The sequence below is a fragment of the Symphalangus syndactylus genome, chromosome 7 (assembly GCF_028878055.3).
Source record: "Symphalangus syndactylus isolate Jambi chromosome 7, NHGRI_mSymSyn1-v2.1_pri, whole genome shotgun sequence".
In the NCBI taxonomy this organism is placed as follows: Eukaryota; Metazoa; Chordata; class Mammalia; order Primates; family Hylobatidae; genus Symphalangus; species Symphalangus syndactylus.
The window spans coordinates 48,002,107-48,026,678 of NC_072429.2; the positions used below are offsets into that span (position 1 = coordinate 48,002,107).

The window sequence follows — 24,572 nt, forward strand, 5'->3', positions numbered from 1 at the left end:
GTGCTCGGCGTGTTCAAGAACTTCAGGGACACCAGGGACAGATGTAGGATGGCAGAGAATGGTGAGAGAAGAGGCCAGAGCAGGCAAGAGGCCTTTAGGACTCTGGCTTTTACTGAGGGACATGGAAGCTGCTGGAAGGTCTGAGCTCGGAATGACCTGAGCTCACCTGTCTTACAGGGACAACTTGGCTATGGGGGACACTGGCAGGGAGGCTGGCTGTGGCCGCCCACCGCCGGGCACTGGCAACCTCATCCTTTCCTTCCACAGTGGACCAGCCTTGGTCTGTGTGACCCACAGAATACAGACATGATGGGGAATCACTCTCCGTGTCAGGTTTTAAGGGAACACCATGGCTTCCATCTGGCCGCTGCTCGCAGATACCGCTCTGGTGAAGCCAGCTACTACCAAGCTGTGAGCTGCTCTGTGGAACGGGCCATGTGGCAAGGAACTGAGGCCTTCTGTCAATAGCCACACAAGTGAGTCTGGAAGCACATCCTCGCCAGGTGAAGCCTTCAGAGACGGCAGCCTTAGCTGGCATCTTGGCCACTTCATGAGACCCCGAGTCAGAGCCATCCAGCTGAGCTGCTCCCAGATTCTTGACCTTCAGGAGCCATGTGAGGTCGCTTTAGCTGCAACTTGCTACACAGCAGTAACAGCAGGATGGCTTAGGCCAGGTGGTAACAGGTAAATTGTGCATACAACTTAAAGATAAGAATTTTGATTTCTTGTCACTAGAAGCCCATCGCGCTATAGAACCACCTCAGAATTTTGATTTTTAGGCATTTGGCAAGAGGAAGGGGGGAGTGGCAGTGATGTGGGGAAAACGGTATGGAGGGTGTGGGGGTGGGCGGTGGCGAGTAGAGGTGGCAAGCAGTTTGGACAGGTCAAGTCTGAGAGATTCGTTAGACATCCGAATGGAGCGTGAGGCGGCAGTCGGTTATAAAAGCCAGGCTCTGGGGAGAAGTCGGCATTTGGACAATGTCTTTACATGCGAGATTCTGGCTGAGCTCAGGACGGTGGGCAGACACAATCTCTCAGCCCCAGGAAAGGAGAAGGAGCCCCCAGTAAGGCAGGCAGCACCTGAGCGGGGTGTCCTAGAAGGCAAGTGAGCAGCGTTCAGGAGTCCTTGTCCTCCTCCTCCCCGCCACGCCCCCAGGCCGCTTGCATGGTGAGGTCTCAAGACCATTGCCAGTGTGGCTGGGAGTGGAAGGCAGTCACCTTGACGAGGGGAGGTGGCAGGAGCAAGGTGACAGCTGACTGGAAGTGAGGAAGGAGAGAAAATGACAACAAACTTCTCTTTAGGGAATCTTGCTTAGGGTGGGGACGCCAGCTGGGAAGGATCATGGGGTTAAAGGAGGGTTTTCATCTTGAAGGCCACTATCAATCATCATAGCTTGGTGTGTGCTGATGGGAAGGATGCAGAAGGGATATGCTGACAGGAAAGACACAAGAGGACATCTATAATGAAGACAGGGATGCCTCCGAGGTTGTGACATGAACCTCAAGGAATGGACATGTGAATTTCCAAGGTGGGGGTGCGGGGCATGGCCCTCCCTGATGGGCTGGCACGAGCCGTGCAGCCTAGAGCCACAGTCAGTTTCCCTCCCAGGCATCCCCATCCTGGAAGAGAGGGACACTGGGAGGGCCCAGAGCACCACGTATGCTGTGGGCAAATCTATGACTTGACTTGAAGGCAGAGAAGACGACTTTGGCTTCTTGGATGTCGTGGTTTCATAGTGGACTTTATTGGGAAAAGTTAGTGTAAACAACATTCAAATTCATAAAATTTAAATAAGATAGATAGTAAATTATGCCTTGTAGTTATAGTAATCAATCACTATAGTAATCACAAATAAGGTAAAGTCTAAATTACTGCCTTAGCAAACACTATTTTGTCAGGTTTTTCTGCTGCAAGCCCAAGGTGGGAAACACTGCAATTATTAGAAGTGAGCCCAATGATGAATTTGCATTTGAAACTGGAAGAAAGGAAAAAAAGTGTGTTCTGATTATGGCATCAAGACACTGTAGCCTAAAAAAGCAACTTTATTAATGTCCTGCAGCAGCGTACATTAGTAATTGTAACCATGCATTAAAATTCTCATTTCATGTCATAAAGAGAGTAATATCAGTTTTCTTCATGATACATTACGTTTTACTGAGTTTGTCCCTCCGAAGACCTTTGTGGCAACATTCCTTCTCCAAGGAGTGCTTCCTAAGATGCCCAGGTTGCTTACCACAGGTCATCTTTGGTCATTTAAAAGCAGTCAAGCTGTCTGGACTGCACCCTGTCAACTGAAGTTGAGCCAAATTCCCTTCTCTCAAACCCTAATGCCGCCATCACTAAGAGAATAGGCATCTTGGCTTGGTCAGAGCATTACTAACAAGCTAATGTGGGATTCTCTTTGGTTATGAATTTTTACTTTTATTTTAAGCATATAAAAAAATACAGCTAGAAGTAGGCTTCTGCATTCTAAAAGCATTTTTAATCAACTTAAACTATGTTCTTGGAAAATTCACCACCTGGACTAGTTCACAGTCTGCCCATTTCCCTGTGGGATCTAGTATCAGTGTTGTATTTAGCAAATTCATTTGAGTGATGAACAGTGACTGATCTTCAGGAGCCCCAAGGGGTGGGGGCGGCTGGCCTGGGCAGACTTAGATGCTGTCCATAGCTTTGAACTCGCTGAGGGCCTGCACCGGGTTCACGTGCTTCTTCTGAGATGCCCGTTTAATCTTGGTCTGTGTCTCATCCTGTTTCTCTCTCTTCACCAAGGGCTTTTTCTCTGGTGCCTTCATCTTCCATGACACAGCAGGAAGATTGAGGGAAGCCATACCCTGTGACTTTTGGTATTTGGTAGAGGCGACGTAGGATGCCTTCACTGTCTGCACCACAGCATTCATCAAGTTCTTGGCTGCCTGGATCAGGGACATGGCGCTGTCCACCTACGAGGCAGACAGGGGTGGTAAGAAGCACAGGCCTGACCTCCAGCCTCGTGGACACAGGTGGGCCGTGCTTGAAGGGGAGCCCCCCTACTCCTCTGCAAGACCAGGGGCTGGGCAGGTCGCAGAGGACTGGGCAGCAGCCTGTTCCTGAAGAACACCCTCAATGGCTGCTCTTATCTAAATAGCCTAGAAGTGCCTGCCCTCAGACCCTTTGGAGAAGACATGAGGCAACCTCGCCTTGCTCGCCCCCACCCCTCAGCAAGTGTTTGTTCACTCAAACCAACTAGAAGTCACTGTAAGTGATCCCAGAGCTATAAGCACGTAGGGGAGGAGAAGCAGGAATCAAGACAGGGACGTTTATGGCAAAGCAGATGAGCAAATGGTCTCAATATGTTCAATGTAAGAAGTGTTTCTTTTAAAGGAAATTCAGTGGGATTAAGAGAAGCCATGGAGGCTCGGTGGACCCCAATCCACTCAGCAAACCTCTTCCTTCCCCTGCGCTAGGTGAGAAAGGCCTCAGAACTGTGATGTGGTAAAAAGAAAGAGACACTACCCAAGCACTCTGAGGAGTGAAGGGCTTTTGAGAAAACACCCTATGTCTACTCTTAATTCCTCTCTGGGGGAAGAAAAGGAAGTTTTGTTTTGTTTTGAGACAGAGTCTTGTTCTGTTGCCCAGACTGGAGTGCAGTGGTGCCATCTCGGCTCACTGCAACCTCCATCTCCCAGGCTCAAGTAATTCTTGTGTATCAGCCTCCCAAGTAGCTGGGACTTACAGGCACCTGCCACCATGCCCGGTCCCAAGGAAGATTTTTAAAAATTGTTTCCCAGTGAGTGGCCAGCAAAGGGGAGGAGGCCAGCCTTTCAGCCCTTGCAATGCCCCCCAGGTGTCACAGTTCTACAGGGAACAGATGATGGACAGACCCTGGTCTCCAGAGACTGGGACAGGACTTGGGGTTTCTGCACAGCACACTTTCCCAGGGCAGGTGTGTATGCGGATAGGAGGTGACTTTCATTTCTGACAAGGGTCAGCACGTTCCCACTGGCCCTCTTTTTTTTCAGCTAATGCTTACCCCAGAGACAACGAGCTCCCCGCCGAGATTCTGCACCTCAGCCTTGACCTTGCTGCAGATGTTGAGCTGGTGGCAGTAGAGGGCGATGCGTTGCAGGTAGGCCAGCAGGTCCTGCTTGCAAGCCGAGTCGGGGCACTGAAGAGAGAGCAGGCTTAACACCCAGTATCCTGGCCTAGCCCAAGCACCCCCGACCCCACAGCTGTTTCTGAAAGGTTCAGTGTGGCACCCACGTGCTTCCTCTCCTCTTGCTGGAGCAAAATCACCCAATTACCTGAGGCAGCCACAGCCCTTGCCTACACTCTGCTTGGGGATGGAGGCGGGTGAGCTGATGGAAGTCGTTCATGGGACCCTGACTGCGCCGCATGGCACTGGTTGTACAGCCAAGGCCTTCTGAGCCTCCCGCTGACTTCCCTCCTATGACGGCGGGGAAACCACCCTGGCCAAGGATCCCCTCACCCCACACAGCAGCGTGGAGGCCCATGCCCCTCGGGGTGAGAACAAGCTGGCTCAGCAAGCAGGAGCCTGGCTATGGAGAAAAGTCCAGATGTTTTTAGCTAAGTAAACAAATAGTTAACTCTTCTGCTCCGAGGCACTTTGCGTTATTAATGCCTGATGACAAAAGCCACTCACTGCAGGCTGAGGTGGAAGACAAGTGAGTAAAGTAAAGCAAGAAAAGCAGCAGTTGGGGATGGTCAGAGAGAAGAGGGTGGCCCCTGCCCAGTTCCCGTCTTGCTCCGCATCTCAGGGTTTTAGAGGCTCCCAGATTAGGACTGGCCTAGAAGGCTTTACCCAAAGGAAGAAACACAGAGCACCTCTCAAGTGTTTATGGCAAACAAACATTTTCTTCCAGTGAGGCTGGAGCAAAGTACACCACAGAGAGTGGTATGAACTGAGGCCCCGCAGACCATACTGGAGATGAGCTTGTATTCTAAGTAGTCATGGAAGCAGGGCAGAGCCGTGTGATTTGCATTTTCAGATGACAGTATTGGCAGCTGGATGCAGAAGGAAGTGGAGAGAGGAAAGAATAGGAAATCGGGAGTGGCCACAGTAGTCCAAGTGGCTATGGAGATCTGCAGAAAGGACAAGACTGGTTTGTGTCAAGATACATTTGGCCAATGGAAGCAACAGGCCCTATTACCGATTGTATGGGAGTCAAGGATGCCTTTACAATCTTTGGCTTGTGTAAGGAGGGATGTCTCACACATCCTGTGGCCTAGATGAGGCTGAGAGTTTGGATATTTCAGGGAAAATGGTGGGGAGGTTTGTTAACTACAGAGAAAAACTGTAACTGAGAAAGAGCTTCTCTTGATCAGGCTTAAAACACCAAATGAAATGTATTGTACAATTTCCAGGTGGTAGGAACCGTATTTTTGTACCTATCAGTGTGAGGGAATAGGGGGATGAAGAGGGGGTGACTGAGAGCCACAGTGCTGAGGATGAAGAAACCTGGCCCCATCTAGGCACACCAGCCTTCCACAGCACTGGCCACGTGGCTTCTGGCTGCTCTCGGCCCCTGCCCAGAGGGGGAGAGAGGGAACCGAGACATAATATACAACAGCAGAGGTTAATTTTGGCTACCAAACGATGGAAGATTCCAGGACATACACATCTGCTCTAGAGAATCCTTACAAATCTATGCTGGGATTAATAAGAACCATTTTTAGAGATGGGTGGCAAAAGTGCTGTGGCCCATGAAACTTACCCTGAATGGACCAGGGTGGGCTGCCTGAGCCCCAGGAGGAGCTTGGAGACCCACCTGGCAAGTCTGTCACTTACGTGGTCTGCGATGGTACGGCCAAGCTTGTCCATCCTGGATCCCGCCTCAGCAATTTTCTTGGCAGCACTGATGACATCTGATGTATTTTTGAGTGGTCCTTTACCTCTGAGAAGAGAGAACAAGGATCATTTTATGTGAAGCCCCTCATAGCTGGAGTAGAAAAAGAAGATGTCCACAAAGCCCCATGGCCTGGGCTGTCTGAGCCGCTGCGCAGGTGACCTGCGGGGAAGAAAGTGGCCCCTGTGCAGCCTGGTGGGGCCGGGGTGCTGCTCACCGGGTAAAGTCAGTCATCTCCATCATAATCATGCACATCTGCTTGGCCAGCACAATGATGTCATTGCCACTGTCGTCCCATTTGGACACTTCAGCATCCAGCTTGCTCTTTTCTTCCTGGAAGCTGGCCACCTGTTCTGCAATCTTCGCTTTTTGCTCCTGGGGAAGCTGAGCCATGATCGCCTGTGATCAGAAGCACAAAGAGTTCTTACATAAAAAGAATATGAAGTTCTCAGAGTGCATTAGCCAAGAATATTTCCAACAGGCAATCTGTGGCATAGGTAGGATAATGCTTTAATAGGTTTCATTTTGCCTGAAGGGCTATTTCTCTCATTTTTTGCAGAAACTTACGGCAGCCTGAATTTCCGACCCAGTTTTGAGCACAAGTTTTAGTGTGGAAGGAAACAGCGAGGGGTGGAAGGCTAATGTGGAAGCTTTGTGTCACACCTGTGCAGGGACAGAACCTGCTTAATGCTTTAATATAAGACAAGAAATGAGAGAAGGGGTTGATGAAAGTGTGGAGCCCTTTCCCTGGTGGGCCCTGATGGACATTTCCAACTATTCAAGGTGAACTGAAAGTGGCTTTAGAATGTACACCTGAAGTAAGAGGGCTGAGGGATACCTGCTGGCACTCAGGCCATACTTGAGCAACACCTGGAGGCCTGCTGCCCACCTCCAGCCCACAGACCTACGGCTGGGGAGCTCCTCCCTCTCAGCTTCCCAAAGTGCTCATGACTGAGCAGGACATAAGGCAGGGATGTGCTCGCTGTTCACGACAGATTTCCAAGGAGTGAAATCAAAGACTCCTTAGAAATATTTCTTGGCATCCTCCCCAAAACATAAATGCTATTGATTGAAGATTTAATGACTCAAATGAATGCAATGGCTCTGACTGGCTTTCTTGAATGTACCACTGTTATTTTTTTAAACCCATGAATAATTAAATAGTTCATATCCATAGTATCATTGAGATGGGCAAAGGCAGCAATCTTTTTCAAATTTCACGATCCTTTCAACAAACACTGCACTGACTAAATCTTAGCCCTTTCCTAACCCAGGGCTCTATCATAAACTAAAGCCCCAGGGCACTGCAGAGGAGGCCCAGGACCTGGTCTGCCTCTAGCTGAGGAGGCTACAAGTGACTAGCAGGTGCCACAACTTAATTTAACTTCAGTCTACTGCCAGAGAGACAGAGAGAAATGGTGTTCTGAACACTGAGGGTGTTTTCCTGGAAACAAGAAAGGGGACAGGGAAAGTCGGCAGCATAAGCTGAACTGCCCCACAGAGCGCTTCCTTACCCGGGCACTCTGGCCAGCTATCAGCTGATCGTCTTCTGTCTGGACGCTCGTCCTGCTTCTGACATCGAAATCTTCTGTCTCAAAGTCAGAGTCATCCAACTCCTCAGGGGTCTGCCACCAAGACAGAGATCACAGGTCAGACACATCTCTGGGCCACCAGCCCCCAGCCACCCTGAGCCTCTTGGCTAGGTGCACGGAGGCCCAGAATTCTGGATTTTAATGTGCAGTGTTCTGAACAGTATGGCATATAAAGTCAAAATCACCAGCATTTGTCTCGAGCCTCTGCTTCACTGGTGCACACATGCTGGGCTGCCTGGCCCACAGCAGGCCTGGGCTGGTTTCACTGTGTGTGGGGCTCAATTGCTATCACTGAGTCAATTCACTATTTCTTTGTAAGACATAAGGTTGTTTTTTTTTTCCTTTGAGACAGAGTCTCGCTCTGTCACCCAGGCTGGAGTGCAGTGGCGTGATCTTGGAATCAACGCAACCTCCGCCTCCCGGGTTCAAGAGATTCACCTGCCTAAGCCTCCCGAGTGGCTTGGGATTAGAGGCAACACACCACCACACTCGGCTAATTTCTGTATTTTTAGTAGAGACAGGGTTTCACCATGTTGGTCAGGCTGGTCTTGAACTCCTGACCTCAGGTGATCCACCTGCCCTGGCCTCTCAAAATGCTGAGATTACAGGCATGAGCCACCGTGCCCGGTGACATAAGGTTTTTACTTCCTAATTTACTTCCCCAACACCGGCATTTTAAGACAAAGATGAGAACTGTCCTGGGTAGAAAAGGTACTGACTTAAAAATAGAGGTGTTTTGTATAGTATTAAGCGGATTTGTATAACTTTCCTACTTTATGACAAAAAGAAAATCAAATAACTGGGCCTTCTGTTAGGGTACCAAGGCTGCTTGGAGGAGTAAAAATAGGCAATGTATTTTAAAGTATTCTTTTGACTTTCATGAAAAGAAAAGAGGGGAGAATATGGCAGGTAACGGCTGAGTAAATACCCAAGGGACTGATTACTGGTCCTAGCTCTTTGCTTTAATTATGAAATAAAATTCTTATTTGGTACCAACTACCAGCCTCTCATGATTATCTACTGACTTGAAACATGATGTTGTCCTCTGGCAGTTATCAGTAAGGGGGCAGCAGGCAGAACAGCTGGGGTTGGCACTCAGCCCAGCTGGCTGGCCTGTGACAGGAGGGCAGTGAGGCGAGTCCCTCATCTGTACCCGGACATAGTCCAAGCCCAGCCCAAGGACTTTGCTGTGAGGTTCAAACGAGAAGATGTGCAAGAAACATTCTGGAGCCACCAAGAGCGTGCTGCGCAAAGGCTGGGCCTGTCCCTTGATGAGGTGAGAACAGTGGATGCTCACGCAGGGGACCAGACAGCATGTCGGCGTGAGGTCCTGGAGGCCAATGGACTTGGTGGCACAAAACACAATGCCAGCACTGACAGTTTTAACGCTGCAGTCACACATGCCTTCGGAACTGGCATGCAATCAGTCAGTTAAGGGGCTTTTCAAAGGACCACCTCCTAACATCATCTCTGCCTCCCCAGCAACCCATCGCAGACCCAAGAACCGTTCTTGCCAAGAAAACCGAGTACTCTCATTCATTCATTCATTATCTCTCTGCCAAGCACTGTTCTGGGCTCTAGAGATACAAAGTGACAAACAGACAAAAATTCCTCGCATATTCTAATGGAAGAAATAACAAAGTAAGCAAATGAATTATATGACACACCAAAAGTGACCAGTGCTATAAAGAAAGCAGTGATGAGTAAAGGGAGATTTTCATTCCATATCGGTGTTTGGAAAAGTCTCGAGGAGGGGAAAGGGGGGCGGGTGGCAGCATAGAGGCCGTGGGGAAGGGGCGTTGGCCCAGGGAACTTCGTGAATAGCAAGGAGGCCACAGAAGGGGGGCTTAGCTCACTGCCCCCATGTCACCGGCTTGCCTGGAACCCCATAAGTACAAGGGGAGATCAGCAGGAAATGAGGTTGGAGAAGTGACAGGTTCCAGTCCTAGAAGGCCTTATAGGCCAGCATAAAGAATGAGTGACGTGCACTCCAGCCTGGGCGACAGAGCGAGACTCCGTCTCAAAAAAAAAGAATGAGTGACGTGGCGACCTGTGGAGAGGCTGGCACAGAGGATAACATGATCTGACTGAAGCTTAGAGAAATCGCTCTGGCTGCCCTGTGGCTCATGAGACTGTAGGCACCTAGGATGGGAACAGGGAACCAGCTGAGTGGCACCTGCATGAGCCTGGGTGAGCGGTGCTGGTGGCTTGGACGAAGGTGAGAACATGTTCAGGTTCTCTACTGTGAAGGGAGAGCCAAAAGAATTCACAGATAAAGCAGATGTGAGGTATGGGACAAAAGGGAAATAAAAGATCCGAGGTCTGGGCCTGAGCAAAGGAAGACAGAGTCACTATCAACTAACATGTGCTGCCTGGGTGGAGCAAGTGAGAGGGAGGAGGCAAGGTGCGCAGACAAGTGTGGAACTTAGGAGAGTCGGCCTCTAGACAGGACTCTGAAGAGGTCAAGGACTTCCCAGCAGGCCACGCCCATGTTTCACAGGCTGAGGAGATGGGGAGAAACCAGCCAAGGAGACTGAGAAGGGGTGTGGGTCAAGAGACTTTTTTTTTCCCCTTAAAAATGGGAGAAATCATCATAGGCTTGGGGAAAGGTACAGGAGGCAGAGGGTGAAGAAGCTGGGACCCCAGTACAAAGACGTGCAAGGGATGGCCTCGGCCAGAAGCACCGACAGCGATGCCCATGGTGCTAGGAGGAAGGCATCCATGCAGAGGGGTGGACACGCTACCTGCCTCAGTATCCTCAACGAAATTGGCAAGTGGGCCAAACAGGACAGGGGCACAGGTGTGGGTGGGTGGGCGGGCGGACGCCTGTTGCAGGGCAGCAAGGGCCCACAAATGGCCCGCGGCTTCTGCGGCTCCATCAGCGTGGCTGTGGCCATCTGCACTGTGCTCAAGAGAGCAGGATCTTGCCAGGACAGCACCTTGCAAGGCAGGTGTTAAGGAAATAGCAGGGCAGAGGACTGAGTATATTCAACTATGGACTTAAAGCTAACAGAGGACTGAACCAAGGACACAAGGGGCTGAGTGAGTGACACATGGGGAGGACCAACTGACTGAAGACCCCACAGTGGACTCAAAGGCTCACTGGGAGTTGCAGGACTCAAGGGCGCAACCTGAACAATAGAACTAGGCTGCTGGGGATGACAAAGACAATAGCAGGCAGTGACAAAAGCTGAGGTACAGCTACGGCCATGAGGTTGGGGTGGAGGAGAACAAGACATCAAGAAACTGAGAGGCCCAGGGGCTGGAAGGATGATTCTTGAATGAAGACAGGAATAGTTGTCAGACAGCAGGACGGTATGCCGGGAGCTCAACCACAGATGCCATAGAGGCCCCTTTCTCCTCTGCCCTTGCTACAGAGGCCCTCCAGGCACTCTGGCTATGGGGAAAGGGACTCAGCACTTGGCCAAGAGCCCAGGAGCATCACCTGGGGCCACTCCTCCCCCCAACACCCTGGGGGTTCCATCATCCCGTCTGCCTGCAGCCCCTCCGAAGAGAGGGGCACTTCATGTGAACAATAACTTGAATCCGCATTACGAAAATACTTCCTTCTCTGATACTAGCTTGAGAACCATTATTTTCTATAATTTCCTGCCTAACTCAAACTGAAGCCTCATGTTGTAGAGACTGTTTATCCTAAATTAAATCGTCAGCTCAGGCTAGCTCCCCTTCTTGGCCCAAGTTTGGGCTCTAACTTGCAACTAACAGTCATTTTAGACAACGTAATTAAATATATCTCATTCTAACAGCTTTTAGATTCATGGTTTTAATATACTGCCACCGCATCTGCCGAGTTCTAGAATGACGCATTGCTCAAGTTTAGCAAATGATAAGAAAGAAGCTGTTAAGATGTCTGAAATGCAGTTACTCACCCTTATCATCAGCACTGCTTTCCTGATGTCCCGGATGCCATCATATACCAGGCGGGAGGCATCAATAAACTCATTCTCATCCATGGGCTGGGCAGGGTCCGAGCTGAGGGCTTCCACGGCTGCTTCTACTTGCTCAGTAAAACGTGGCATGACTGTGGAGAAAGAGGCACAGCAGATATCTTGGTCAGCAGGCAGCATCATTCCCCTGGCCCTCCCTGAATCACTCAGCTAGACAGAAAGAGGTGAGGCTTATGATGAAGAGCCTCTGCTTCTACCTATGTGAAGGGTATTTACGGTTGAAATAAATTAAATGCAGTATTTTACGACTCAAATCATCTTTTTCTTTGCAACAGAGAGATTGGATGGTTGAGAATTTGAAGTGAGACTAACTTGAAGCCTTGCTTAAGAATGGGACCTACCTTAATTTAGTCTTTACTCACTAATAGGAGATTTAACTCAGAAATTCATCTTAGTGTGTTTAGAATTAGTCCCGTGATTACTCATGAGATACACATGAAGAAAATATGCTTGTGAGGCCTGAATTTGGCTATGACCAACTTCTCAGGAGCCCGATGTGCCATGAGACCGAATTTGAGTTCCCAACTCCTTCCTCAGCACAGGACTGGGCTAATGGGGTGGCCTGCCTCACTCAGGCTGCGGTGTGTCCGAGCACTGGAAAGCGAGAGTTCCCGTACCTGTGTTGGAGAGCAGCTTAGTGGCTTCCAGAACCTTCTCTGTGTAGACTCCTGGCTCATAATTGTCCATCTCTGAGGTGACTACGTGAATGACCCGGGCTGCCCGGCCTCGAATTGCACCAGCTGTGCGGTCCAGGCCATCCACATCCTTCTCTTGGAGAGCAATGACACATTTGTTCACATCTTCCAAAATGTGATTCTCTGGAGATCAAGCAAAAAGCTGAATGAGGAAAGAGGCTTTCTATGAGAAGGTGGCAACTGTAAGCTGGCATCTATCATTTATTGTTTGCTTGGTGCCAGCCACAGTGCTGAAAGTTTTACATATACTTTAATGGAGAGACCAGTGACTAGTGACAGAGGCAGAAACTAAACCTGTTATCACTCCCAAGAATAACAATCTTCATTCCAGGTTTTAAAAAAACAAAAACAACACACACATAAAAAACAGGAGACATGCCCATCTTTGAGACACAGTTGTTCTGTAAGCCTGGCAGAAAATTATCATAGATGCATCAATAACTTCTCTTCCTCTAGCTTCACTGACCCTATGTCCCAAATAAAAGAAAGGCTAAATTAGAACAGAAGTCCACTGTCCCCTCTCCCTCTCCTTCCAGGAGATGCTGAAGATATTCAGACAATCTACCAAGAAGCCAGTACAGCCCTGGGATGGGAGAAGGTGCTGGAAAGCAGGTTGAAGCCTCCTCTAGAGGACCCTGAGGTGTGAGATGAACTATTTAATAACCCTCTTCATGGTACACAGATGGGCTTATTGTGATATTTGAAAGGTCCCTAGAGGTGAAAACCCCTGACTCCTGTGAAGCTGATGGGTGGCTCCTAACAGTCATACAGCTGAATTTGGGCAACATACCAAAACTATTTTTCCTCAAAGCAAAAAGCCTGACACTATAAATTTTTAGGAACCCCACCACAAACAATTTGCTTGAACTCATCTGTAGTAACAACGTGGAAGCAACCAAAATGTCCAAGAGAAGAGTGGATAAATGAATTATGGGAACTATGCAGCCATTAAAGTGGATGGCGCAGATCTAGAGGCTGAGGCAGGAGGATGGCTTGAACCTAGGAGGTGGAGGTTGCAGTGAGCCGAGATCGTGCCACTGCACTCCAGCCTGGGCAACAGAGTGAGACTCCGTCTCAAAAACAAAAACCAAAACAAACAAAAAACACCTTTCCAGGGAAGGCCAGGAAACAGTAAGAATTTTTATTAGAGAAGGGAAAACTAGATTACTGCAATATAGTTAAGACCATATTTTGGTCTCTATTAATTACAAATTATGAGACTTGCCAGGGTTTATACTACTGAACTAATGAAAGAGTAAATATATTAAACTTCTAACATAAACACATTTTAAGAGGGATATTTAAACCAATTACAAGAATAAATGGATTTGGAGCCCATCACAAGCATTTTTAAAATATATAAACTCTAATAATTCAAACTAAACAAATGTACTGAGCAGGACTACCATACAAGGTCTTGGGTTAAAAACTGCTGCTTTACTGGATCTAACACAATACCATTAAGATGAAACTTGCATTGCTAAGGAAAGGAAAGGAATAAAATGGAAAGAAAGCATGTTGATAGCAAAACTAAGAACCAGTGTTTTCTCATATCACTGATTTTAAGACTCATCCCTGTTTCAGAATCAATGAAGTATGGCATTCCTTTCCGTTCATTAAACAAAGTGACCCAAACTTCCACCAAGGATTTTTTAACCTTTGTCTAGATACCTCTATGTTCGTTTTTTTTTTTAATCCATTTAGACTTTCTTGAATTCATCCTGGCCGCCTTCTAGAAGAACCTAAACCAGGAAAGAGTATGCCATTTTTTAGAGTAATATTTAGAGTAATATTCCCCACTTCAGGAAGCTGACCAAAGTAATATTCTCTACCCTCATGAAACACTTGTCTCTAGGAAAGCCCCAGCCTCACTGAGGCTACCACACACCCAGGACAGAGCACCCAGCCTGCTCTCCACAACTGAACCTGATGGGGGGAGGTGCAAGTCCACTGTTCAACGGAGGGGGACAGGCTCTGCCTACACTAACTGAAACCACACATCATTTTAGCTAAGGAAACAGCATAGGTCCACTATGAGTAGACACACCAATCTGTACCCATGAACAACTAACTGTTCAATACATTATTTATAGGTGTGCTTCTAACAGAAAAAAATTCATACACATACATATAACAGTCCACACAAAATATAGACAACTATATGTAAAAGAATATAAAAGGAATTATATTATGGACACTATTTTATCTTTTTCACTTGAAAACCTTTCTAGGTCTGGCCCTACAGATCTACCTCATCCATTTTAATGGCTGCATAGTACCCTACTGAATAGATGGAGGGGCTATAATTCACTTATTCAATCTTTCCTTAGACATTCTGGTTGAAGAAAATATCCTTATACAGGTATTTTGGCAAATATTTGTGACACTCCCCTAGAGAAAATGTCTAGCAATGAGATCGCTGAGTTAAAAAGCATGTATGTTTAAAGTAGAAGTATGGTACCTAATTGCCCTCCAGGAACCATGCCAACTGGCATTCTCCATAAAAGATGTCAGAACTTCAGTCTACAACGTGTAGCAATAGAGCTTCTTCTTTGTACCCTCTACACTGGGTATCTTTATGGCATGCAGTGTATGCAGGGCTGCTGCACACAAAGAAAATGAAAACAATGTTTCATACTTTATGTAGAGGATTTACCCTGTGACATGAACTATTCTGAGGGCTTGCCATGTAAACTGTCTCTATAGTAGGCTTAAAAAAAAAAAATCACCGGCCGGGTGATTTTTGATTACATGGTGGCTCACGCCTGTAATCCCAGCACTTTGGGAGGCTGAGGTGGGCAGATCACGAGGTCAGGAGATCGGGACCATCCTGGCCAACATGGTGAAACCCCGTCTCTACTAAAAATACAGAAATTAGGTGGGTGTGGTGACAGGCACCTGTAATCTCAGCTACTAAGGGGGCTCAGGCAGGAGAATTGCTTGAACCCAGGAGGTGGAGACTGCAGTGAGCCGAGATCACGCCACTGCATTTCAGCCTGGTGACAGAGCAAGACTCCATCTCAAAAAAAAAAAAAAAAATCACCACTAATCTAACTTGACCACTTCCTCCAAAGAGAGAAACTCTGTCTATAGTTTAGCATTTCTGCTATTAAACACAAAACCAACATTTAGGTACAATAATAATTAGGTATTTAATGACCTCCCAATCAGACCAAATTCTTTGGACACTGACACTTAATGAAGGAGAGTACAAATTACCACTCCAAGTGTTGCTCCAAAGCATTTAATGCATATATATTGTTTCTAAGAGCATTTAGTAAAAAATTTAATAAACCCAATTAGAGCTTCTCTAAGCAACCACTTGCATCTTCAAAAAAAGGGAGCCAAAACTGCAACATGTAAGCACAGTGAGAGAATGGAAATCAATAACATTTCCATGGAAAACGTTTATCAAATATAATCCAAGTGAAATTCAAAGAGTCTTTATCACTTTGATGAATTTCAAACCACTCTCCTTAAGGGATTGGTCAATATAAATATATTCTTGGTCTGCTGAATGCTAGCATCTTAAACCATCTCCAATATTTACAAGGCAGCATTTGGAATACAACAGCTTGGGGGTGAGGAGACCCTGCCGCCTCCTCCCTGGAGGTTATCATGCATATTCCTCTCTTTCTATGCAAGTGCAACTGTCACATATTTGACAATGATCAAAGTTCCCCCTGCCCTATAGCCTCATAAAATGCTGGCATCAGGGTCTTGGTGGCTGCACCAGGTTATACACAAGATGACCATTACTTTTTGAGCCACAAATCAGGACATGACTTGTTCTAAGTATGAGGGAATTTCTGGAGCCAATGGGGCAGAATATCCAGAACAAAGGAGCTGAAGCCCTACTCCATAAACGATTTCCTCTTGGACAGGTTCTCAGTGACTGGACAGCGCTATAGCCAATATCCAGGCCCCATGGAATGTAAGAGAATTTGATGGTGGAAAATCACAAATGCAAATACTACATAAAACCTCTCACACTGTACCAAAGGGCCTCAAGCCCCAGGAGACAGTAGAAAACAACCACTCCAAGAAGTCAGGGTGCATCCCTGCTGTTCATTTAGTAAAAGCTATGAAGCGCACCTACCTCAAAAGCCAGATCCTGTGCTGGGCACTTGCCAGGCAGCCCCCTACTCAAAAACAAGCCCATCTCACTATGGGCCCACCGAAGCACCACTATGCTTTAGGGCCAGGGGACACTGGCAAATGGGGCAGGGTCAGGTCAGGGCCAAGATGTGGCTTCCCATCTAAATACTGCCTGTGACTGCTGCAGATGACACCTGCCTAGGCTGTGTGTCAGGTGCGATGGGGAAATATCTCTAGTCCCCCGAAATAAAAAGTGTGATAGCTAGGCCGGGCACGGTGGCTCATGCCTGTAATCCCAGCACTTTGGGAGGCTGAGGTGGGTGGATCACCTGAGGTCAGGAGTCTGAGACAAGCCTGGCCAACAAGGTGAAACCTTGTCTCTACTAAAAATACAAAAAATTAGCCGAGCATGGTGGCAAGCACCTGTAATCCCAGCTACTCGGGAGGCTGAGGCAGGAGAATTGCTTGAACTACTAGGAGGGAGAGGTTGCAGTGTGCTGAGATCCTGCCATTGCACTCCAGCCTAGACAACAAGAGCAAAACTCCATCTCAAAAAAAAAAAAAAAAAAAAAAAGTGCTAAAGCTACCGTGAGTAAGGTACGTACGTAAGAGTATAAAGGAGTCTGAATGCTGAAAATTAACTGGTCATTCCAGTAGAAACCTGCACAGGCATCTGCTTGTCTCCATCCTTTATCTATTTACCCCCCCCCCCAAAAGCATATTATATAAATCAGAGGAGTTATGAAGGCCTTGCCCTATTAATGATTTAATTACCTAACATTCCTAAGCAGGGCTGTGACAGAACATCAGAAAAACACACCAGGTAGACTTCTAAATTCAGATGCTCTGAAAACACCACCACCTTTGACTGAAAGAATTGTTCCATGATTTTATTTGCTAAATAGAAACCAACTCCTTTCCATCAAATCAGTCCCTCTTATACTGTCATACATTTGCATAAAAACTGAACACACTCACCAGACAACAGTATATCTGTTAAAAGAATTTGATTTCTCTTTTCCATTCTTTTATGTCATATGCCCTAAAGATATTGCCTAGAATCCACTAAATGCTGCTGCAGAATCCCTTTTCTTCACTGATTTGACGAATGGTGCATGAGGGACATTTGACGCCGTTACATTTTATTTTGCTATAAGGAGGACTGAAAATCCCTTGAGACCAAGCCTGAGACATACCCAACCTAATCTCAAAAAAGTAACTTTAAGAATGTAGTATTTATCTGGAGGGGGGCTTTGCATTTAGATTTCAGAATTTGTTGTTTGCTTAAAAGTGTGCTGTGAAGGTGGAGTGTTTTTCTCTAAACCGACGAAAAAGAATAATTCAGTACTTCATTGGGAAAAACAACAGAAGGCCAAGATTTCCCAAAAAAGCCATTGCTGCATTTTTGGCACCTGCAAAGATGTGCTTGCAAATGAGCTTTTTGTTTTAAAGTACCAACACCTGCAATTTGGCAGTCCTGCAGCAACATGGTTTACCCCCTACTTTTTGCAGTTTACAGATTGCTTGCTCCCCAGTTTCTCAAGTTAAGCCAAGGCCACCCATCCTAAGGAGAGAGTGTGAAGACAGGGAGGCATTGGTATGCAGAACACACAGTCACCCTTATATAGGTCACCGCTGGAGGACTGTGCCGCGCATGTGCTTAAGCCCCGCTTCTGTTTCAAGCCCTACTGCCACGTTCTAGCCTGTGGTTCCCTGGGGTGACAGGTAGTTTCAGCCCTACAAAAACTTAGCCACTGATTCTGCCCACAGCCACTGGCCTCAGGAAGTCTGGCACCTTCAGAGAGCAAGCCATGCAGCCAAGGGCAACAGAGGCCCTGTTAAATGGAGGATGCATTTATAGTTACTCAACTCTAAGAAGATGGGATTGAAATTTATCTCTGTGTGATAAACACCGAATTGCACTTGACAGACATTTTCTATATGAATGCAATTTACTAAGTCATTACCAGTTTATGTTTATATAATGAAATCAACTGTTTTTGTGAGGTGAATTACCCAGATTTATTTTTTGCAAGTTCATAATTAAATGGCACTTAAATATTTCCTCTCTGTTTTCTATCTGTGCATCATGCAGACAGAAAGTCTTTGGAAAAGTAGGCAGATAAACTACGACTACGATCATTTCTGAGAGACAGAAGAGAGGCTTTCCAAGAAGGGAATAAATTATTTTTAAAAACAAACTAAAGGTGATGGTGTTGAGAATCCCTTCTTCTCCTAAGTTTCATAGGCTCACAACAAATAACTACAGTCTCCACCAAGACGCAGATCAATGTTTTTTTTCTAAACACAATGGCAGCAACAGGGATGGATGGTCCTGGTGTTCTACCGGTCCCAGTTGAAAGACCTCACTCTATACAAGCAGGGATAAGCCTTTGCCAGCCAGGTTTCTAATTCCTGCTCCTAGGATTCAGACTAGCCCTATCAAGGGAAACATCTCCAACCCCAGCCACTTCCCAGTAGCTGAGAAGCTGTCACTTGAAAACCCTGTAGCTGATGGCTTTAACATGAAAATGAAAACCAGCACAGTATTATTGTTAGAATAATTTACCTGCCAAGTAGGAGTGTTTGCCCATTAATACAACTTAGACAAAAGTAATTATGAACATCTTCACATACTTCTCTGGGGAACCAGCTCATTACCTGAGACAGCCAAGAAGTCATCAATGGAAGTAATGTCATCGACAGCATCTGTAAGAACACGGACTTGTTTTTCCCATTGTTCTTTAAAAAGATCCATGTTCTCTTGGGCCAGTTTACTCTGTGGTTTTGCTGCTAAAGCCAATGCAGCATTAATAACCTGCAAAAGATATTAAACTTCATTGTTTACTCTTTTTCAGAGTCATGGCTTTGTCTTACATGCATTTCACTAGGAGACATCACACCACATGCTCTATCCTAACTATCACAAAGATGAAGGGGGAAAGTGTTAAACAATAAGTTTTATATGGTGAAGTTGAAGTAATACATATTTTATTTGCAAACTATAGACAATGATAAAACAAAAATTAACTGTACTAGCTTCATTCATGGTGGCAAGCCTACCATTTTCAGTGACACTAAATTCTAGGCTTTTTTCTCCTCAGACACATATATAGCCACATCAAAAAATACACAATTAGAATTACATGCCACTTAAAATGGACTATACTGATTCTTATTTTAAATACTTCTCCATATCATTAAATATATGTTTAAAACACTAAGTTTATTATTCTATGTTATGGACACACTGTTATTCTCCTATTGTAGGATATCTGGGTTGTTCTGGTTATCCACCACTACAAATATCTTGTGATAAAAATGTAGCATTTCAGGTTCTCGATACATTATCAAAATGTATTCATGAAAAATACATTGTATCTAAGCATAAGTATTTTTCATTTTCTTCAAACAAAAACTGCTCAAAAAACGTATAATCTATTAAGGTTTAAAAATAATTTTAGGCCAGGTGCAGTGGCTCACGCCTGTAATCCCAGCACTTTGGGAGGCCAAGGCGGTCAGATCACCTGAGGTCTGGAGTTCGAGACCAGCCTGACCAACATGGTGAAACCCCATCTCTACTAAAAATACAAAATTGGCCGGGTGTGGTGGCACACGCCTGTAATTCCAGCTACTCAGGAGGCTGAGGCAGGAGAATCACTTGAACCCAGGAGGCGGAGGCTGCGATGAGTTGAGATCATGCCATTGCACTCCAGCCTGGGCAACAAGAGCGAAACTCTGTCTCAAAAAAAAAAAAATAAAATAATAAATAAAAATAAATAAGTATTAATTTTAAAGCCTGGATAACATAGTGAGACCCCATCTCTACAAACAATAAAGAAAATGAGCTAGGCGTGGTGGCACACACCTGTAGTCCCAGCTACTTGAGAGGCCAAAGTGGGAACACTGCTTGAGCCCAGGAGGTCAAGGGTGCAGTGAGCTGTGATCACACCACTCACTCCAGCTTGGGCAACACAGTGAGACTCCACCTCAAAAAGACAAACAAGCTGGGCGTGGTGGCTCAGGCTCGTAATCCCAGCACTTTGGGAGGCTGAGGCACGAGGACTGCTTGAGCCCAGGAGTTCGAGACCAGCCTGGACAAACATAAGAAGACGCTGTCTCCAAAAAAAAAAAAAAAAAAAAAAAAAGACAAAAAACAGCTTTACTGAGATAAAATTCACCTATCTACAATTCACCCATTTAAAGGACACAATTTCATTGGTTTTTTAAAGTATATTTGCAGTTGTTCAACATTCACCACATTCAGTTTTAGAACATTTTCATCACTCCAAAAAGAAACCCCATCCATATCCATTAGCAGCCATTTCCCATAACTCTCCTTACCCTTTTTTTTTTTTTTTTTTGCAACCACTAATTTACTTTCTATCTCTATGGATTTGTCTACTCTGGATATTTCAGATAAATGGAATCATGCAACATGTGGACTTTTGTAACTTGCTTTTTTCACTTAGTGTGTGTGTGTGTGTGTGTGTGTTTCTTTTTGAGACTGAGTCTTGCTCTGTCGCCCTGGCTGGAGAGCAGTGGCGCGATCTCAGCTCACTGCAACCTCCCTCTCCCAGGCTCAAGCGACTCTTGTGTCTCAGCCTCCCAAGTAGCTGGGATTACAGGTGTGCGCCACCACGCCAGGCTAATTTTTGTATTTTTAGTAGAGACAGGTTTTCGCCACGCTGGCCACACTGGTCTCGAACTCCTGACCACCTCCCAAAGTGCTGGGATTACAGGCATGAGCCACTGCTCCTGGCCTAACATAATGTTTTCAAAGTTCATTCATGTGTAGCATGTACCAGTACTTTGTTCCTTTATGTTGATAAGATTCTGTTATATGACCATGCCACATTTTATTTAGCCATTCATCAGTTAATGAACAGTTGAATTATTGCCACTTTTTGACTGTTATGAATCATGTTGCTATGAACGCCCATACACATGTTACTGTGTTTTTACTTCTCTGGGAATGGAGTAGAACTGCTGGGAAATATAGTAAACTTTGTGTTTAAACTTTTGAGAAGCTGCTTTATCTTTTTCCAAAGTGGCTGCACCATTTTACATCCCACCAGTGTGTATGAGGGTTACAGTGCCCTACATCTTCCTAACCCTTGTTATTTTCCCCCTTTTTGGTTAATTCTAGCCATGCTAGGGATCTGAAGTGATCACCATCCTGATAGCTGATGATGTCAGGTACCGTTCATATGTTTATTGTCCATTTGTTTATATATACTTTGAAGAGATGTCTATTCAGATCCTTCGGCTGTATTCATTGAATAAGTGAATAATGAGAGTAGCATGAAAATGGGCTGAGAGGATAATTAGTAGGATTCCTAGGTACAAGGTGCTTATGGGTTATTAGAAGTAAATGTATTTATTTTATTTTTGAGACGGAGTCTCCCTCTGTTGCCCAGGCTGGAGTGCAGTGGCGCAATCTCAGTTCACTGCAACCTCAGTTCACTGCAACCTCCACCTCCCAGGTTGAAGTGATTCTCCTGCCGCAGCCTCCCCAGTAGCTGGGACTACAGGCGCCCGCCACCACACCTAGCTAGTTTTTTGTATTTTTAGTAGAGATGGGGTTTCATTGTGTTAGCCAGGATGGTCTCGATCTCCTGACCTTGTGATCCACCCCCTCGGCCTCCCAAAGTGCTGGGATTACAGGCAGGAGCCACCGTGCCCGGCCCAGTAAATGTGTTTATAATCATGTAACTTGGGAAGGAAGCAAAGACAAGAGGAAACTGCTGGACCTGGATGAGGCAGGAGTGTGGGGGCAGCCCTGAGTGGAGGAGTCTGGGGTGATTTTTCAGACGCTTTGGATTATGGGTGTAATTCCCAATTTATTGGAGGGGTATTCAAGAATGTTATAACTTAGCCCTCCAAAGCTGGATGTGAAAACAGACTAAAGAAAACTCAGCCCCACTAGACTGGTGCCGCTATTCCTCTTCCCTCCTTAATACTTAGAACTGGTAGATTATCAGCCTATCAATTATAGATTCACAGGCACAGGGAACTGAGCCATCCCAGTTTATGAACTATTAATAGCCCAACCCTTCCATAAGTGCCTGGGTTTAGGCAATAATTTGGAAGAAGAGATCCTTGTTTTTCTCACATGTTATGCTGTGGTCTCCCACATTTTCATCCAAAAGACTTATTCCTTCCTGCCATTCCTTATCCACTACATGTGTTCACCATTGTAAGACCACTTTCTTCATTAATTAACTCATTAATTCAATAATGTATCCATGTATCAGAGTGGAGCTATACACTTTAAGAATATTTGGCTAGTGAAAATGTTTCCTAAGAGAGCCAAGTAAACATGGGCAGGGAATTAATTACACGTTTTACTTATTTTTCACTACAAAGGGAAAAATGCTTTCTTTGTAATATATCGCATACAGTATAATGAGGGGAAGCACCTTGCCTAAGGTTAGTTTTCTCATTTTGATTACAAAATTGTGTACAAAAGACAGCTGATAATAATAAATACTCATTTCTGATTACTCTTACTAAATTTGGAATAGAAAGAGGTGTCCTGGCTGAGCACAGTGGCTCACGCCTGTAATCCCAGCACTCTGGGAGGCCGAGGTGGGGGGATCGCCTAAACCCAGGAGGCCAAGGCTGCAGTAAGCCATGATCATGCCACTGCACTCCAGCCTGAGTAACCGTGAGACCCTGTCTCTCTTTAAAAAAATATATAGATATGTCCTTAACATGCTACTTTAATCATCCAACTCGACACTGAGCTGTGAAACTATAAAATCATTTACCTTAAAAAATCAAGATGTTATTAACTGGAATACTTACTGTCACCATTGGTTAAATAATAATATAATGGACTTTGCAGCCAAAGAAATAAGGTGAGAAATGAAAATAATAGGAAAAGCTGTTAGAAAAATGAGAAAAATCACATATTCCAATGCAAATTACACAGAAAATTGAAGTATATCAACTTTTTTTTTTTTTTTTTTTTTTTTGAGACAGGGTCTCCCTCTGTCGCCCAGGCTGGAGTGCAGTGGCATAATCTCAGCTCACTGCAATCTCCGCCTCCTGGGTTCAAGTGATTCTCCCACTTCAGCCTCTTGAGTAGCTGGGATTACAGGTGTGTGCCACCACACCTGGCTAGTTTTTGTATTTTTAGTAGAGATGAGGTTTCACCATATTGGTCAGGCTGGTCTGGAACTCCCAACCTCAGGTGGTCCACCCACCTTGGCCTCCCCCAAGGTGCTGGGATTAGCAGTGTGAGCCACAGCACCTGGCCTGAAAAAACTCTTAGAATAGAAGTTCATTAATGTAACTAAAGACCAATATAAAATAGTAAAAACCAACAGCCTTTCTATATGCCAGGAAAAAAAAAAGAATACAAAATGAAGGGAGGGTCAGATCTCCCACAAAACAATTCATATGAAATATGTAAAGGTTAAATCTGTCAAGAAACGAACAGTTTCAACGAAACTGAACGAAAGTTAAAAAAAAAAAAAAAAACTGAACGAAAGTTAAAAAAAAAAAAAAGTCACTTCAGTTATGTACTAAGTCGCCATATATACTAAGTCACCATTAGTCACAATATTTATGTCTTAGAAAACTCTATTTCAAAATAGCAATGGGAGACGTCAACCTATAAATTCAATTATGTATGTCTGTATTTGAATATATATTACAGATTAAATATACAGTATTAGGTAAATCAATAAGGAAAACACCAAAACAGCAGTAGAAAAACAGGGACAGGAATGGACCACTTACTTAAGGTAAAGTATAAATGATGAGAAAACAGCTGTTGGTTGGGGGGAAGTTTACTCTTACTTATAATTTTAAAAATGGAAATTAATGTTACTATTAAATTTGCAAGGAGCCCCCAACTAGGCATGATCACTGTACTGATCATAACTTTTAAAATGCTACTGTTGGCTTGAGCCCCAGTACAATGTGACATAAGGGTGGCAAGGGTGGACGTCCTTGTCCTATTTCTGATCATACAGGGAAAGCATTCAGTTTTTACCATTAAGTATAATGTTAGCTATCAATTGTTCATGGAGATTCTTTATCAGGCTAAGGAAGTTCTCTCCTTTTCCTAGTTTGTAAAGTGTTCTATCAGGAATGGATGTTGGATTTTCTCAAACACTATTTCCGTTTTGTTTCCATCATTCTGGCTATTTTGTCTTTGTCTCCTTTGCTCTCTCATCTTCTTCTAAGGTGTTGGGATTTCCTCAAAGCTCAGTCCTATGCTGCCTTCTCTCCTCTTTCTACTCTTCCCACCCCTGGGCAATCTCATCTAATCTTTTCCCAGAAACCCCCTTTTTTTTTTTTCTTTCACTTGGCTTCTAAGACACAGTCAGCTTCTGGGGCTCTGGTCCTGACAGTGCTTC

The 24,572-nt window shown here is 45.3% G+C and overlaps 1 protein-coding gene across 9 annotated transcripts in view; it reads right to left on the reverse strand.

The window, feature by feature from the left end:
• Nucleotides 1–1,721: 1,721 nt before the first annotated feature.
• CTNNA1 (catenin alpha 1) overlaps nucleotides 1,722–24,572 on the reverse strand; it is a 183,998-nt gene continuing 161,147 nt past the window's right edge. For 6 of the 9 annotated variants that reach the window (XM_055286068.2, XM_055286071.2, XM_063642742.1 and 3 more), the window contains 8 exons: nucleotides 18,862–19,018; nucleotides 12,025–12,225; nucleotides 11,330–11,481; nucleotides 7,362–7,472; nucleotides 6,065–6,246; nucleotides 5,790–5,895; nucleotides 4,014–4,148; nucleotides 1,722–2,943 (listed from right to left, as the gene is read on the reverse strand). In XM_055286068.2, coding sequence (XP_055142043.1) covers nucleotides 2,656–2,943; nucleotides 4,014–4,148; nucleotides 5,790–5,895; nucleotides 6,065–6,246; nucleotides 7,362–7,472; nucleotides 11,330–11,481; nucleotides 12,025–12,225; nucleotides 18,862–19,018 — 1,332 coding nt within the window. In that variant the 3' untranslated portion in view covers nucleotides 1,722–2,655. Of the gene's footprint in view, nucleotides 2,945–3,768; nucleotides 3,839–4,013; nucleotides 4,149–5,789; nucleotides 5,896–6,064; nucleotides 6,247–7,361; nucleotides 7,473–11,329; nucleotides 11,482–12,024; nucleotides 12,226–18,861; nucleotides 19,019–24,572 lie in introns of all 9 variants that reach the window. The other 3 variants (XM_055286072.2, XM_055286069.2, XM_055286070.1) reach the window with 3 other exon arrangements.